This window comes from Alexandromys fortis, unplaced genomic scaffold (assembly GCF_014885135.2).
Source record: "Alexandromys fortis isolate MF-2015 unplaced genomic scaffold, M_Fortis_MF-2015_v1.1 scaffold_5, whole genome shotgun sequence".
Taxonomy (NCBI): domain Eukaryota; kingdom Metazoa; phylum Chordata; class Mammalia; order Rodentia; family Cricetidae; genus Alexandromys; species Alexandromys fortis.
In genome coordinates this window covers 6,309,995-6,327,209 of record NW_026067924.1, presented here as the reverse complement: position 1 = coordinate 6,327,209, position 17,215 = coordinate 6,309,995, and the positions used below count along the sequence as shown (strand labels likewise).

The window sequence follows — 17,215 nt, the reverse complement described above, 5'->3', positions numbered from 1 at the left end:
TCCACCTGCCTCTACCTTCTGAGTACTGGGATTAAAGGTGTAAGCTATTACCACCTGGCTACTTGGGACTGGAGAGATGGCTCAGAGGTTAAGAACACAGGCTGTTCTTCCAGAGATTCTGAGTTCAGTTTCCAGCAATGGCAGATCTGGTGTCCTCTGCTGGCATGCAGGCAGAACACTGTGTACATAGTAAGCATGTATTTGTATAGGTAAGGTTTTATACACATATGACCTAAATTATCACTACTAAATTATTTCATCTTTAGGATTCTTTTTAAAGTTTGTTATATTTAATGACTACATGATATTTTATTGTGTGGTTCTTCTATAGTTTGTTTAATTATTCTTTTTTTGGGGGGATATTTATACTGTTTTGAACTTTTTTCTAGTAAAATATCATTAAATAAAACTCTATTTTTAACTCTTGCCTTCATTTTAATATTCCTTATGATAGCCTCCATTACTGTGCCAAAGGGTGTGAACAGTATTAAATTTCATGATAGTGCTGAATTGCTTTCTAGAAAGCTTGTGCCCATAACTCTCTCTCAGGTAATAGAGGAAACTGCCTGCTTAGAGATATTTTGTTATTCATCCTTGTCAGCAGGATGCAAAACATACTTTCTTGATGTGATCTTTTTTGAGTGAAAATGGAAACAAGTAGAGAAAAATGTATGCATGTATTTTGAGGTAGTCAAATTTTACATTTTTTTTGCCGTATAGACTATATATTATATCTGTTGACTTTTGCCCAGTGGTGACCTTGTGTGGGCTATGGTTACTCACCATTGATCCTTTTCAGCAAGGGAAATCATTATTCTGGTAAGTTCATGAAGTGCTTAGATTTTCTAACAGGAATAGAGGAGGTGGAGAGAGGATTGTTGGACCCATTATAAAGTTCACATTAGGGCTAGAGAGAAGGCTCAACTCTAAAGGGCATGTACTGTTGTGGAGAACCCAAGTTCAATTCCTAGCACACACACAACTGCCTACAACTCCAACTTCAGGGGATCTGACACTGTATTCTGGCTGCCCTTGGTGCCTGCATTCATGCTCACATGCATGCGTGTCTATACATAATTAAAAAGTAAGTAAAGTCTAACTAATAAGTCCTTAATAAACTACAATATTTATCATTTTATTGGTTTAAACACTTCGCTAGATTTGTGGTGGTATAAAAAACTTTGTGTATCATTAATGTGGCCAATATTCTAAAACATCCTTTAAAATTAAGGTGTAATTCATGGCTGTAAGCTTGAAGCTTTAAGTTCTTCCTCCTCCTTTTTTTTTCTTTTTTTTTTTTTTTTTTGTGGCAATGTGTAGCCCAGGAATAACTATATAACGGTACCCTTTTCAACCAGTTCTGAACTTTGTATAACAGCATATGCCTGTGGAAGAAAGAAATGTTTTTTTATAGCTTGCCAAGAGTGCTGAGCTGGGTAACTAGCAGCCTAACAGTGTGGCTTTGTGCTAGGATATATAAGGCTGCATGTGAAAATTTGAAATTCTTATCTACTGCAGGGACGAGTTACTGAACAACGTAGATGGGAAGACAGATTACAGTTGAAACTCAGCCAAAAACACTCGAAGCAACCCTGACAAAATAATGCCATGTGCATAAATCAGAGTGTTCCTGGGAATCTCTGAAGCTTCTCTACCATCATAGGTCTAGGGGCAGGTTTCCAGGAAGTTATTCCCACTTGCAATTTTGACTCTGGCAACTGTACTGCTCAGGTATGTGTGAGGTAGGCTTTTGATAGACCATGGAGCTCTGTATTCTTGGTGAGACTGCATGAGTCTTGAAGAAAGTAACTGACTTGTGTATTTTAAATTATCTCAAAATGAAAGTTTGAAATTAAAAAAATTTGAGTTACTTAAGTTTAAGAACTTAAGTTAGTTCTTGATTTTCAACTTTGATCTCTAGTTACCCTTGTTAATCAGTCCCCGAGGGAGTTCACAGCTGCTTTTGTTGAAGTAAAGAATCATCAGTGTTAGAAGATCACTCACTATCTTTCGGCTAACAGGCACTGAATTTGGACATCTATTCCTGGGTATTTATCATTTTATCCGAGAAGTCAATGATCTATCCCACATGATTGCTGTGGCAGTTCTTAGTTTGAAAATTCTACAATCTTATTAAATTCTATGCATATTCTCTCTCTCTCTCTCTCTCTCTCTCTCTCTCTCTCTTTCTCTTTCTCCCTTTCCTGTCCTGGGGTCAGTCCTCTGTCTTCTGTCAACTTTGTGTCCTTTTTTCAGTAAATTCTCTTCTGGTAGTGTTTATTGTATGCACGTATTACAGTAGACACTGTCTTTTAGCAGGAATAATCTCTGATGGAAGGATGCAAAGGGTTTTAGATTAAATATCTTGACCAATAAGAGCAGAGAAGACTTAGCATTCACAAATATAATTTCTGTCCTCTCTTAGCTAGTCTGTGACTTAGTATTGAGTTTATTTTTTTATTTTTTAATCACTGAATGAAACTCTTTACTATCTAGAGTAGTAGTAATTTTATTCATAAAATCTGTATGCATGAGTATATGTTGGTGTGTATGTGTTGATGAGGTTGTGTGCATGTGTGCATTTGGGTACACGTGGAAGCCAGACATCAACATTGTATGTCTTTCTCAGACATATTTCATCTTGTTTTTGAGACTAGGCCTCTCACACTCTTCCCCCTTATTTTTCAAGACATGGTCTTTCAGTAAATTTGGAACTTATCAGTTCAGCTAGGTTGAGTGGCTCATGAACCCCTTTCCAATGAATGATGGTTTTACAGATGTTTGTTGATGTGCCCACCATTTTTATGTGGGAATTGGAGACCCAAGCTTTGTCTCTCATACATGCATGGCAGGTACTTTATCAATTGAGCTATCTCCCTAGATCCTATTCAAATGTTTTTCCAAAGGTATAGTTAATGACTTTTTATGATTATGCAAATTATTCCAGGAGGCAGAAGGTACTCTCTCTTTCTCCCTCTGTAAAAGGGAAACAGGACTTTGTAGTTAAGAGGGTAGAGAGCAGAAGTGTGGGTAGTTACTGTAATTTTCTCTTATTGCCCACCAGAGGTCTTAGTGTGAGCATATAGTCTCTTTAATGAATGAGTCCAGCTCTGTGGACTAGTAACTTTCAGGTGATCTAAGGATTCCCTTGGTGTTACAATCTGGTAAACAATAAAGTTGGTTGTTGCTCATGATGAAGGCTTTTTTTTTTTCCTACAGAGCAAAGAGTTTAAATGATAGGAGAAGGACACCTAGAGATGAGTAACCTAAAAGCACCTTCAGTATTCTTCTGGTTTAGTGCAGTAAACAGAGTCTTTCTCTTAGTGTGTTTTGTTTGTTTTGTTTAGTTAATTCATTAAAATTAATCCACTAAAATTTTGAGACAGGGTCTTACTGTGTAGACTTGTCTTGACTGGAACTTGCTATGGCTAGACCAGGATGGCCCTTAAACTTACAAAAATCCAACTGCCTTTGCCTCCTGACTGCAAGATTAAAGGTGTGCACCACCATACTAGAATCCTATATTTGTTTGGTATAAGAGCATAGCACAGACTGAGTAATTTATAATAAAAGGAAACTTGTTTCTCATAGCTCTGGAGTTTGGGGTCAGTGATCAAAGCCTTAAGCCACACCTTTCTGTTTCAATCACCTCATGGCAAAGAGAGAGAGAATAGTGTTTGAGCTTTTCCTTGTATGAGAAGCCTACTCCCACCCCAGTCAACTCACTCTTGTGTTCTAGAGGCAGAGCCCTCATGCTTCACACATTTTTATAATATTAGACAGCAGTGAAATTTCAACATGGTTCCTGGGAAGGACATTCAAATTACAGCAGCCTGTCAATAGATATTTTCAGTTGTCTTCCTGTGGTGTGGATGTGATAGGAGGGACACATATATGTCACTTAGAAGGTAACGAGCTTGTTTAGATAACATAAGACACATTTGTTGTTGTCTGCTGAATGAAACTTAACTTGTGCTTTTCCTATGTGCTCCTTCCAGAATTTCTGAGAAGCTTCTATAATGGTCTGTTCAACCTTCATCCGAGCTGCCCATGAACACATCTACCTAGTAAGGAAGATCAGTCATGTCTTCAAATGCCATCAGCGTCGAGCTTGGGGCTCAAGGCCAGCTGCATCCCAGTTTCCTGCCCAAGGTGCTCCAGGCTGTGTGATAGAGCTGCTGGGAAAATCCTACCCTCAGGATGACCACACCAACCTTACCCAGAAGGTCCTTTCTAAGGTAGGCAGGAACCTGCACAACCAGAAGTACCACCCTCTGTGGCTGCTCAAGGAGCGGGTAAAGGAGCATTTCTACCGGCAATACATGGGCCGCCCCAGGACCCCTCTGTTCTCCGTCTATGACCAGCTGCCTCCAGTGGTCACCACCTGGCAGAACTTTGATAGCCTGCTAATCCCAGCAGACCACCCCAGCAGGAAGAAGGGGGACAACTATTACCTGAACCGGGTGCACATGCTGAGAGCACACACGTCAGCACACCAGTGGGACTTGCTGCATGCAGGACTTAATGCCTTCCTCGTGGTAGGTGATGTGTACCGGCGTGACCAGATTGACTCCCAGCACTACCCAGTTTTCCACCAGCTGGAGGGTGTCCGGCTCTTCTCCAAGCACGAGGTGAGTCTCTAGATGTGTTTGTGTTGATGTCACTGAAGGCTGGTGATCTGCGAAACTCGCAGATTTGTCCTTGATCTTCATTTCCATTATTGACTCATCCGTTCTTCGTGACGTCTTTTGTGTACACTGGCCTTCCAAGCCACAGTGTGTCTGCTGTGTGTCTCACGTCACTGCAGACTGTAAACTTCAAAACAAAGTTTTCTCTATCATTTGTCCCTTCCGGTCCCCTTCTCTCAGTACCGACCTTCTTTACACTGGTTTACAACTTATAAGCTGCTAGTGGTTCACATCCAGCCTAATCCAAGCTTAGCAAAGGCGCAACTCTGAACCTGTGCTCAGGCTGTCCGTTTGTATTGGTGGAACTTAGTGCTGGTCTCCTGCTGCTGGAGAGTGATGCTCTCCTGCGCTGAGGGGGGTCTATAGGTGCACTTGTTGCACCGTCAACTATGCTGTGTCCCTCAGCTCCTTCTCCTTGTCTGACATGGTAGTGGTGTGTGTCTTCATTGTTAGTGTAGATGTGTGTTTTTAGATGTAGAGTCCTCTTGGTCAGAAGTCTGATATTCAGGTCATCTGCAAAAGTTTTCAAATTCATACATCTGTTTGATGCTGTCCTAATGTACTGGATAATATATTTATTTTTCTCTGCAAAGTATGAAAACCCTACAAAGCTTGAACCTACTTACTCAACAATAATCATAATAAGCATGGTAGCTCAAGCTTGTAGTAATTCAGCACTTGGGATGCAGAGGCAATCGCTGGGTTGCAGGTTCAAGGCCACTCTGGGCTTCATAGTGAGACACTGTCTTAGGATAAACAAAGTAAAAGTAAAGAAAAATAATTAAAATTGTATCATTACCTTTCTTTCAAATATATTAAAAGACTGTCTCCATCTTTTATTGTAAGAAACAGACAAAACTGTAGTGAGTGCAGGTGTTTCTTGTATGTCTCTAACAACCCCTTCCACACATTTTTCACTGGAAAGGGGTATTAGTAGTATGGTCACAAAACTCCTTCTTGCAAACACAGCTTGATGGGCTCTTAATGTGAAAACAAATAGCATAGAATCCTTAGGCTAACAGATAAATATTTTATTATTCTAGTAAATACATTAGCAGGAAACAACGGAAAGGCACTACCCTTTCTCTATCTGCTTCAGAATAATGTTATCCTTTACAGCTGGGACACAGGTTAACCTTCCTCAAAACAGGCTTCAGTGCTGGGTCTGGGGAGCATAGAGGCCATTCCTAGTACTTGGGATGTGGTTATTTTAGAAAGGGTATGGAAACATTAGGGCACTGAAAGAAACTGGAAAGAGACAAGCCGGAGTCTGGAATACAACCAAGTGGTAGAATGCCACTTTCCATTCACCTGTGATGCCATGCTGTCCATGGCATGACATTGGACAAGTGTTCAGTCTGGCTTACTTTGCTAAAGAACACATTAATGTGTAAGCCTGCGTGTTATGGTAGAGATAGTTGAAGGCTGAGAGACCGACAGTGACATTCTAATGGGGGGAAGGGATTGAGTGATGAAAGGAAGTTAGCATTGAGAGGAATACATAGTTTCCTTTATAAACCTTTTTTTTTTTTTTGGTTTATATTTGTTGCAATCTAGTCCAGTTTTCCAGGCACCATGTGTAGCTACTCTAGTCTAATGTCCTGACTGCTTTCTCGTTTATTGTTTGGTGAATTATGCTCCTGTGTATATAACTGGCTTCTTTTCAGGTTGCAAGGTGCTTCAGTTTTCAATGCTTCATTTACTCCTCATAGTAAAAAACCTATGAGGCAGGTCATCTCACTTCCGCACAGAAAATCTGAGGTCTGGAAAGGTCTAATTGGGATTGCACAGTCAACCAGTGGCAGAACTGGAAGACAGGTCTCCTAAGTGCAGTGTTCTGCTGATTTCCGTGGTCCTGCTTGTCAGCGACACCTGTTTACGAATCAGCGCATGTTTGATACAGCAGTAGTGAGCCCTGGAGAGGGGTCGCTTCTGAATTCCTGTCTTCCCTTGAAGTTTTGATTCTCAATCTTCTCTACTCTTAACTCAAGAAACATGTTTTTTTAATTTTTATTTATCCATGAATAATATTTGAAATTTTTAAAAATATGTGTATATATGTACTTAAAAACAATACATTGTTTTATTTCTCTAATATTTAGTAAGCTTGCATTCATTATATGTACAAGTTATTAGAATTATAGAGTAAAATAAACAGTGATGCTGGATATGGTGCATGGGCCAACAATCCCAGCACTTGGGAGTCTGAGGCAGAAGGATTTCAAGTTTGAGACTAGTGTATGTTACATAGGGTTGCCCTGTCTCAAGAGGAAAAAAGTAGAGAGCGCAATATTGATAATAATAGAAATGAACGAACAATGATAGCTTATTAACTTAGCAATTATTGAAAAAAGCTTTTTCGTTCTTTGGAGAAAGATAAATAAAAGTAATGTCTGCATCAGTTTTGATGGAGTAATTAACATAAGTCTGCTAAAGCTCCGATCCAGAAAGAGGATAGAAAGAGTCACTGAGTAGACCACACTTTACAGAAGTATAGGTTTCAGTTTAATCTATGCCTTTAGCACCAATGGAGGGAGAAAAGAAAAATGCAGAAAAATGACTAATGTAGAAAAATATTTTAGTTCAACAGAAGTCAGGATGAGAAGAACGCAAGCCCAGATCATAAGTTTAGTATGAGTTCTAATGCATGAATCTCCCACAGCAACATTGGGTAAGCCTTGCAGGTGCAAAAATGCATGATCAGGGTGCATGTTCTGAGAACCAGAAAACTACAGAGTGTGGAGTGAAGAACGGGAAGGTTTGTTCAGCAAATGCTTCCCCAAAGATGCCAGATGCAGCTGTATTAGAAGAAAAATTTATAGAAAAAAAGATAAGCATGGATGAAGGCTAAAATAGGTAAGGAAGGTTGTGAGTTACACGCTTTCATCTGCCACATGAAGCAACTCCGATGACTTAAAGGTCGAGTTTGACAAATACTTGGTCATGGTCAAAGATGTTTAGTGATTTCAGTCACACACCTGTCATTATCTAGACAAAATGAATAAAGGTATAGAAGTCAGAAAACGTTATCAACAAGCTTGATGTACCTTTAGAATTCTGTGTGTTGTCTCTGTTTGCATGTTGCATACAAATCAATGAATTCAGTATTTGTTTGATAATGTCACAATCATTCCATATTGTTCTAAATAAAAATAAAGAAATAGAAGGCATATATGTATGCAGCTTTGGATATCCCCAAGTCTTTGCAAAAGTACCGAGCCCTAGAACAGCAGAACTAAAACTTCTACAAAACACAGACCAGGTTAGAGAATGAGTTTATAGAGGACTACAGCAGTGCCTGGTAAAGGAGAGCTTCCTAAAGAACCACTCAGAGAGCAGTAGTTGGATTACCAATTTTTCTAGTGGCACTTTGACATGACATTCTCATAAGAATGCAAAGATTGAACGTCAGTGATTACCACCATCATAAGAAGAGGATCCGTCAGGGGCTCAGGAGGGAGCAAAGGTTGTAAAGTACTTGTGCCAGCATGAGAACCTGAGGTCACTCCCCAGTATCAGTGACAGTAGCTTTTTACAAATGCTAAAAGTGGAAGCATGCACTCGAAATCTCAGTGCTGGTGAGGGAGAATAGGCCAGATCCCTGGGGCTCATTGGTTAGCCAGCCTAGCTTAATTCATAAGCCCTAGGCCAATGGGAGATGGTCTCAACAAACAAGGTGAATGGTACCTGAGAGATGCTGTTCTGGGTTATTCTCTGGCCTCCAAGAGCATGCACACCAGCATACACAGGTGCACCCCTCTCCACACACAAAGGAGAGGGTCTGTCAGAGGTGTGTCTGCTGATGGGGGCGGGGCATGGCTCTGACTATAAAGACATGACTTGCCAGGGCAGTTGGATTTGAACAGAGTCAAGCTCTGGATCCATCTACCACATTATAGAAACTAAGAAGAGAGGAACATATGAGGTTATGGCACAGAGAAGTAGTAATCCATGTGCTGACCATGGGGAGTAGCAGCAAGTCTGCCCAGGATGTGACCTAAAGAATGAAGTTGAAGGGAACCAAATGCAAGTTCTTGAAAATGTTTAAGCAGTGGGATGTGTTTAAGAACTGAAGTCATCATTTTCTACTGTGTTGTCAGTGGACTTGACTTCTTTTGTTGGGTGGAGTATAGAGGAATTCATGTGCTCTTAAATGCTTCCTGTGAGTTCTATGTGTGTATTTGTGTGCAGTAGGCCCATGTCTTTGTTCATAACCCATTGGAAAGCTGAGACTGTACCTTTGTTATAGTTTTGGAAATGGTACTCAATAGAATGAATGACTCAGTTCAAGAAAATGGCAAGAAAAACAAAATATTAGGAAGTGGAACTTAGGGATGAAGGCAGGATTGGCTCACCTGATCCTAATGTATAGATAGATCCTAGCAAGGGAAAACATTTTTAGGAAAAAAGGAAAACAATGTTTAATGTGGTTGGAAAAGTGAATACTAATGAAACACCTGAAAGTAAGTTCCTTTCTTTATTTAATTTTAAAATGTGATGAGAATATAAATGTTTTATTAAGTCTTTATTTTAGAAATGCATAGTGAAACACCAATATGGAAAAAGCAGAGTCTTGGGATTTTTTCATAATAATATTGGAAGTGACTTTGGCATTTTATGGTGTATGTAAGAGGATTGGTTGTGAATTGTTATTTACTTGGGTATTGTGTGCATCCAAAGTCATCTTTTTTGTGTGTTTACATGTGTTTGAGATTCATCTCCTATAAAATGAAAATACAGAAAACCTTGAGACCAGTCAGTTAAAATGACATTGGCTCAGCCTGTACTGTAAGGTGGCTCCTTCTTTCATGGGAAGGTTACCATCAATACTTTTTAAAAGGTAGGCCACATTAAAGAAAACAGTATAAATGACACACAATAGAAACCTGAAAGACATTCAGTCTGGAATTCATAGCTTCTCCATTTTCCATGTGATTTGAGATGTGAATTTTTACCAAACTATTAAAGATTTATGTAGTTTGTTTTATAAAGGAGAACCAAGACATTCATCAATCTCGTCTTATGAGGGAGGTTATACCTGTTTATATTAATGCTAAATTGAGAGGAAACTTTAAAAATTTCACCTTTATGGGTACCAGTCATTTTGTTTTAATGAACAGACAAACATTTATTGAATGAAATATTTACAAATTCAATTGAGTATTGTCCCATTCCATTATTGTTTACAAATATTCTATTCTACAAAATTAACTCATGCAAAGAGAAAAAAGCATATAATTATCTCAATAGATGTAGAAAATAATTTTCCATTTAATTATCTCATAGCATTAAAATACATTTAATTACGTTAATGACACATGGTAAAAACTTTAGCAATATATTTGGAACTTTGCAAATGATATCTTTCAGGCACTCTCAGCGGCTGTCATAGGTAATGATGAGTCACTATATATGTTTCTATCAAAATCAGCTTCCATTCAGAGTCATCTGTGGCCCTGATTCTGCTCAGTATTGAATTAGAAAGTCTCCCTACAACAGCAAGAAAGAGAACGTGAAGCCTGGAGAAGCGGCTCAGTGGTTAAGAATGCATACTGCTCTTGCAGAGGATCTGCCTTCAATTCCCATCACCCTTGTCAAGAAGCTTACAGTCACCTGTAACTTCAGGTTCAGGGGAATCCAATATCTCTGACCTCCTCATGCACTTGTGTTTAAATGCACAAACTTATACACAGATACACTCATACACATGGGAAAAAAAGAAATCTTAGAGAAAAGAAGATAGAAACACTGACATAGGAACTGAATATCATATAAGTGAGTATCAAAAATTTAGTAGAATTTCTAGATTTATTCAGAGTAGGAAGACAATTCAGAAAGGGTATAAGGAAAATGTTGGAACATTTCTCATCACAAGCAATAACAAATGGAAAATGTAATAGTGTAAAGATTTTATTCATAATACCAGTTAAAACTTTGAAGTCCTTTATATAAATATTGTACAAGATACTCAAGATAGTGATGAATAAAATGATTAAATGCCATTAGATATATAATAAAAGCAGAAAAGAGAGATATGTCATATATAAGTATTTTTATCAGTAAGCAAACAATACCATGAAGATGGTAATTCTTCTGTCTTAGTAAATCTGACAATGTCTTCTGGGTATTGGGAAAGAGGACTGGTCATAAAATTCAAGGCCCAGTGTTAAGTATAAAGGGTTTGCTTTATACTTATTTTATAGTGTGACATATAATTTATGATTGTAAAGGTGATTTACAGCATTAGAGCAGCAGAAGGTTGATTAAAATAGGAACTTTTTGTTACTGTGACTTGATGTGCCATGTTTTGTTGATACTCCTGGGTGACCTGCCCTTTTCTATAGAAACAGAGGGGAAGGGGTTTGTGTGGTGAACAGATCGGGATCTAAGGGGAAAGACTGGAAGGAAAGGATGGAGGGGAACTTGTAGCTAGGATGTAAAATAAATGAGTAAATAAATAAATTTATTAGAATAGAGACTTTTGAAATAATCATATTTATGAACTTACAAAATAGCAGTGGAGTTACAAAAATGGGAAGATAATAAATTGTCTTAATTGTTCTGTAACAGTTATCTATGGAATATTGATCTTGGTTTCCCACTGGATACAAATTCATTTCTGGGTGACCTAATCCATTCTGAAATGAAAGTCTTTAAAAACTGTGGGAAAAAATGGAAGGTTATTGTCCTTATCTTGGTGGATTTTAATATCTGAAATGTGAGATTCTTTGTGGGAAGAAAGCTCCAGGAAGGAAAAAGTGTCAAAGTTGATTACATTAATTTTTGCCATAGATGCCTCTGTCCATGATCATTTGTGGACAGACTACATTGAAGAGACAAAAATAAACTCTGTCTGGTTGAAATACCTTGCTATATATACACCAATATATACATATTGGTGTTGGTCATATTAAAATGTCTCAGCAAAGGCAAATGTTTCATTTATGAAATAGCCCAACAACACTGAGTGCTAGTGACTGTGGACCATGGATCTGCAAGTTGGAAAGTGTGAAGACCTGCACCTGAATTACTGCTCCCATGTTCTCTCTTGGGTGTGTCTCATCTACCAACAAGTAGATATTAACTTTCTATAAAATGATTAGAATTAGATGAAAACTGGAACAATGCCAGTTTAGTGAACTAAGTTGAGATGCATTTATTTGATTCTACACGATCATGGACTTGTAGTATTGAATGTCATAACTTTCTCAGTGTAATGGATAGGAGAAGTAGGATTGAGCCACAAGTAAAGCTACAGAAGCTTTGCTAATATGGTTATATTTGTGTAAAGTTGAAAAGTGAGCATAATTAGCTAAAATATTATATGTGGATTCAGTTATATGTTGAGATGTTGTAATGCAAAAGAAGAGAATGATAATGAAAAAAATTACTTTACATATGAGGAATGACCCAATGCCTTTAGACTTGGGGGCGAGGGCTTTCCAAATTGTCAGTGCTAATGCTCTTTGTAAAAGAGGTATGGATGGCAAGCACAGAGACGCCTTTCCTTCCTGAAACAGGAAACAATCACTTTTTCTTATGCACGATTTACTATACTTTAAAAAGTAAAGGGTGGACATCATATTAAACTATTGATAGAAGAAGCTCATACATGATTGGCCAGCAAACAAGGACCAGCTTGACTAGGAATTATGTAACTGAAAAGCAGATCAGTACCTTTAGTATTGCTGCTGATTGCCAGTGTTCAGTAAATCATAAGAGTCTCAGTCTTTTAGAAGCATGTGCAGCTCCTACCACTCCGCAGAGCAGTTTGGTCATTTTTCTATGAAAGTAACAATTTTATGTCCTGTGATTTGACCTTTTTTCTTTAAAAGCTAAAGACTACTCAAATGTCCATTAAGAGGAGAATTCATAAATAAAATGAGACTTATTTGTAAAATGACCTGGGTACATATGTATGCAGTGATGAGGCTTTAATCCTGATGTTATCTTGAGTGTTCCAACAGCTGGAGATGCACTAGACTTCTCTCTTTTATGGCTGTTCAGACTATGCTCCACAGTGAGTGCTGTTACAAAGTGGTTTGTGTTCTTTGTCTTATATACAGACACAGATTTTACATTAAAGAACTACGTGGCGTAAGTTTGAAAAAAAAATTCATGGGCATGCTAAACAGAGAATCAGGACCATAGTGACCCATCAGGAGGAAGGGATGAATGTGTCAATAAGCATTACAGTCGTTGCATATTATTATGTATTATGACTCCTAGGATTGTAGGAGGAATTTGAGGGAAGAAATATATAGGAACCACTGTTTTGAAGCTTTAAAACTATTGTAAAGTTTGGCAAGTTTCATCTATTTGATAGATTCACCTGAGAGTCTGTTGTACAAATCCTGTATCAATGTAGTTTGATTAAAAATATTAGTTAAGCATGGATGCCTGGAGTGGGGCAAAGCTGTTCTGTTTTCCACTGGCCTTGAAGGTGCTCTGTTCAGTTTCACCAGCTGCTGTGCACTATGCAGTTGAGGAGAGATGGGCATCCTGCAGTTTGTGCTTCAGTCAGTGCTGCACAGCCTGCATTTCCTAAGCTTGTCTGCATCCCTCCTGCATGCCTCGAGGGAGGTGCACTCGGACTTTTGTCCATACGTACACATATGCAGTTGCTACTTCCAGGTTTTATTTCATTTGAAGAGACTTGCCATTCTGTCTTCATTAGTTTTAAAAACCACTTATGTGTACAATTTAAAATTACTATTTGTAATAATGTGTGCATCTGTTTTGTTTCTCATCTACCTGGTTAGTCCAAGATTATTGATTTTACCGGAAAACTGAAACCAGCACAGCAGTAGAGCAAGTTTCATAAAATTATATTTACTTGTGTTTGTCTTTGATACTTATCTGAAGGCTGGGTTACTTCCTTTCATCAAGTGTTAGAAATAGTATTTTAAATCTGTGCTTGGACCTGACAAATAAATCTTTACTTATTTATTTATAAAGATGTGATTACCTTACTCCTTAGGATGTTTTTGAAATTCTTATTCTCTTGTAAGGTATAAAACTTTAGGTCTTAACAAATGAAGACCCAATTTATGAAGAAGTTATAAATACTTTAATATAAACATATAGCTCATTAATATTGATGTAGAAACAAAGAAATGCTTTTATAGGAGAGATATGTGAAGGTGCACTAAGAAAGCTTTGATGTAATTTTAACCAGAGCACGCTTATTGAAATGGCACTTCATCAAGATGTCTGTTTTAAGTCCATGTGCCTCTTGCCACCTTTTGAAAAGTGATCATGGCCATTGACAGTTTTCTGCACGTAGGAGCGTGTAGAAGGCATTATTTCTTCAGCTGTATCCCTTGGCTGTCATGATTTTAGTGGCGTGTACCCTTTATTTGGAGCATAGTAGAGTGTATATCCTTCATTTAAGTACCTCTCTGGCCTCCGGTATAGATTCCTTGTAGGAAGCCACTGCCAATCATTATTATCTCTTCTCCTCCTTTGATACTGTTGCCTTCCTTCCAGATGGTTCATTAGAGCCCTGCTATCTTGGGCTTCCCCACTGTCGCTCTGACTGCGAGACAAAGGTACTCTCTTTATTTCTGCTTTCAGCCCCAAATCACTTTTCTGTCTTTTAGTGAATGATGGTTATTTATTTTCTAGTGTGTGGTTATTGGGTTTCCTTAATAGCCTCATGTGGAGGAGTTTTATTGAGGGCAGTTTAATTTCGCCTTGATAGATCACAGTCACCACATTTCTCTAATCTCTTCTTTAAAAATCTTTTAGGCAGGGCTCCTGTCAAAGACACACTTACTAGAAACAGCTTGTCTTTAGTTTTTTTTTTCCCTTTTACCCAGGTGTTTACTTAATTTTTTCTCTGATAGTGAATTTACTGATCTCAGGAATCCATAGCTCATACGATTTGGGTAGTACCTATTATCAGAAGACATGGAGGGATTTGGAGGCACATTTGATTGGACCAGTCTTTTCTATGGCATAGGGCTTTTTGCATTGTTGATTTCTGTAAGATTGACTTTTTAGCCCCGTAGCCTGAGACCCATGATATAGCCTTATATAGGAGCTTTTGTTGCTCACTATTGCATTATGTAGCTTACTTTCTTGAACTATCCCCTTGTTTATCCTTGGTGTCCCCACCAGATTAATGGGTTCCTTGAGGGTGCCAGGCTTATTTGTCTCTCCTTTGTTGACCGGAATCCCGAGCAGAGAGATTGCTTCTAGGCACAGAGCCTGGATGTCATTTTCAGTCCCAACTGTCAGTTTGCACTCTGCAAAAGATGGCGACTAACACTTTTAAGTACATGGTGGTTCATGTGTCTACATTTCTGGTCAGACAGACTTAGAGCTGTTTCTTCTTTCAGAGGAGCAAGTGTAGTAAGGGCCCAGCCTTAAGGAAGAAATCATGCAGTAAGTTGATCAGGGAAGATCTATTAGAATTTGATGACAATAACCCCTTTAGCAATGGCTGTCTTGGAAGCGCTGCCTTCAAGAAATATTTTTATGCAAATAACAGAGAGGGACTGGGGGAAACTGCTGGTCTTTGAGGGAGCCATTGGGGGAGCCCAACACCCCGCTTGCCTTCCTTGCAGTGCAGAGCAAAGTGCCCCAGAGGAGTTAGAATTTCCTCTTTGTGACATCACTCCAGCAGCCTCTAGGGACTGCTTCACGTTGTGTCCACTGGCAAAAGAAACACGTTTCAAGGGCCCAGAAGGTTCTCACAGAGCAGACAATGAAGGATTGCTTGATTTTGAACAAGTAATACCAAGATGTTTAGATCCATTTTGGGAGACAGGCTATTATTCCTCCAGTAAAATGGGTTTGTATGGAAAAGCCACACCTAGAGAAACAAACACATTTGCTGTGAATTCTAATTTAAAGTTTCTGGATATAATTAGTATGTAGGTTTCCACAATAATGCTTCTTAGTGCATAGAAACATGTACTGAGTGGTGAGGACTTAGGCTCTGGCACCAGCAATGACATCAAAAGAAATAGTTGAGCTTTCATTTATTCCTCCAAGATGTCAAGAGAATGGCTGCCATTTGCATAGCGCTACTACAGAAGGCCAAGAGGCCTCCTTAGGTTTTATTGAATCCATATAAATGCAGTGACAATGTCTTTTCTACTAGCCTAAGTGAAGTGTGAAAGTGACAGAAATATATTCAGTGTTCTCGCACTCTTGCACAGGATATGTCACACTTTGGGACCCACATCTCTTTGTGTGCTACATATTCCTGGATGCTGTGAGCAGGGATGGACTGGCATCATTTCACATATTTAGCTGGGAAGTTGCTAGATGGTAGGTGAGATGCTTTCCCTGTCAACCTCAGGCCACCCTGATAGTGGTGACACTCATATCCCACTGGACTGAGAGTTAAGCACACCCACTAAACACTGATCCTTTGAGACCTGTTAAGTGTTAGTCTTTGTGTAAGTTATTGTTTGTGTTATTTTGGATTTATGAGCCAGGTTTAAAATTATATTATACCAGGCAAATATAAAGAACCTTCTTACCAGAAGGATTCTGAGTCAGATGATGAATTTTAAGGGTTTACATTTTCTTGGTTGATTGCTGTGGGATAACCCTTATGTATACTGTGAATATATGTTGTTCTCATTAGTTGATAATAAAAACTGCTTTGGCCTATAGCAAGGCAGGATATAGCTAGGTGGAAAATCCAACCTGAATACAAGGAGAAAGAAAGGCAGGGTTGAGGGAGAAGTGAGTCAGCCTCCCAAGAAGCAAGATGCCAGCAGACCGGTAATTCTACAGCCACATGGCCATACATAGATGAATAGAAATAGTTAATTTAAATGTAAGAGCTAGTTAGTAATAAGCCTGAACTATAGGCCAAACATTCTGTAATTAATTTTAAACCTCTGAATTTATAAGCAGCTGCAGGACAGGGAAGGACAGAGAAACCTCTGTTTACAGTTGATAATTCTAAATTTTTAATTTTTTGAGGTCACTGACTCCTAAGTAAGGTTAATCCCTTTGATTGAGTCACATTGATTCTTTCCCCTTTCAGGATGTGCTGTGTCTCTTCATGAGGGTCTTGTGGTGGGACTATGTAGAATATGCATTACCTGCTTTGGCAGTAATGATACAAATGATTATTTGAACTCTGGTGTATCATTTTAGAATTAGATTGTTAAATACTGATTCTGTCATATGTTACTATATACTATAGGATTTATCAAGTCAGCTACAGTAAATTCATCCACAATGAATCAAGTGCACTAGTGGTGACGTATTTTTGAAAGACTCCATCCTTGTTTGAAACCTGCAGTCAACACAGGGTATCATTAAAGATCTGCTGCTAGTTTCACTCAGAAGAATTTTGGGAATTCCAGCTTTCCAAGTGTGTCTCAAAGCTTAGGAGTTTATTATGTTGATGGTGGCTCTCCAGAACAGAACTCATGGGAGTTCAGGTGTCCTCAGGATTCCTCCACTTTGTCCTTTAGTCTCCCCTCCCTCCCTCCCTCCCTCCCTCCCTCCCTCCCTCCCTCCCTCTCTCTTCTATAATCTTTGTTTTATTGAAAATA

General features: G+C 38.7%; 1 protein-coding gene across 6 annotated transcripts in view; it reads left to right on the top strand.

Annotated features, from left to right (window-relative positions):
* The window catches only part of Fars2 (phenylalanyl-tRNA synthetase 2, mitochondrial), a 376,567-nt gene that overhangs the window by 76,934 nt on the left and 282,418 nt on the right, over nt 1-17,215 (top strand). For 5 of the 6 annotated variants that reach the window (XM_050142158.1, XM_050142155.1, XM_050142157.1 and 2 more), the window contains one exon: nt 3,999-4,631. In XM_050142158.1, the coding sequence (XP_049998115.1) occupies nt 4,020-4,631 (612 nt within the window). In that variant the 5' untranslated portion in view covers nt 3,999-4,019. Of the gene's footprint in view, nt 1-1,547; nt 1,732-3,998; nt 4,632-17,215 lie in introns of those variants that run through there. The other variant, XM_050142161.1, reaches the window with a different exon arrangement.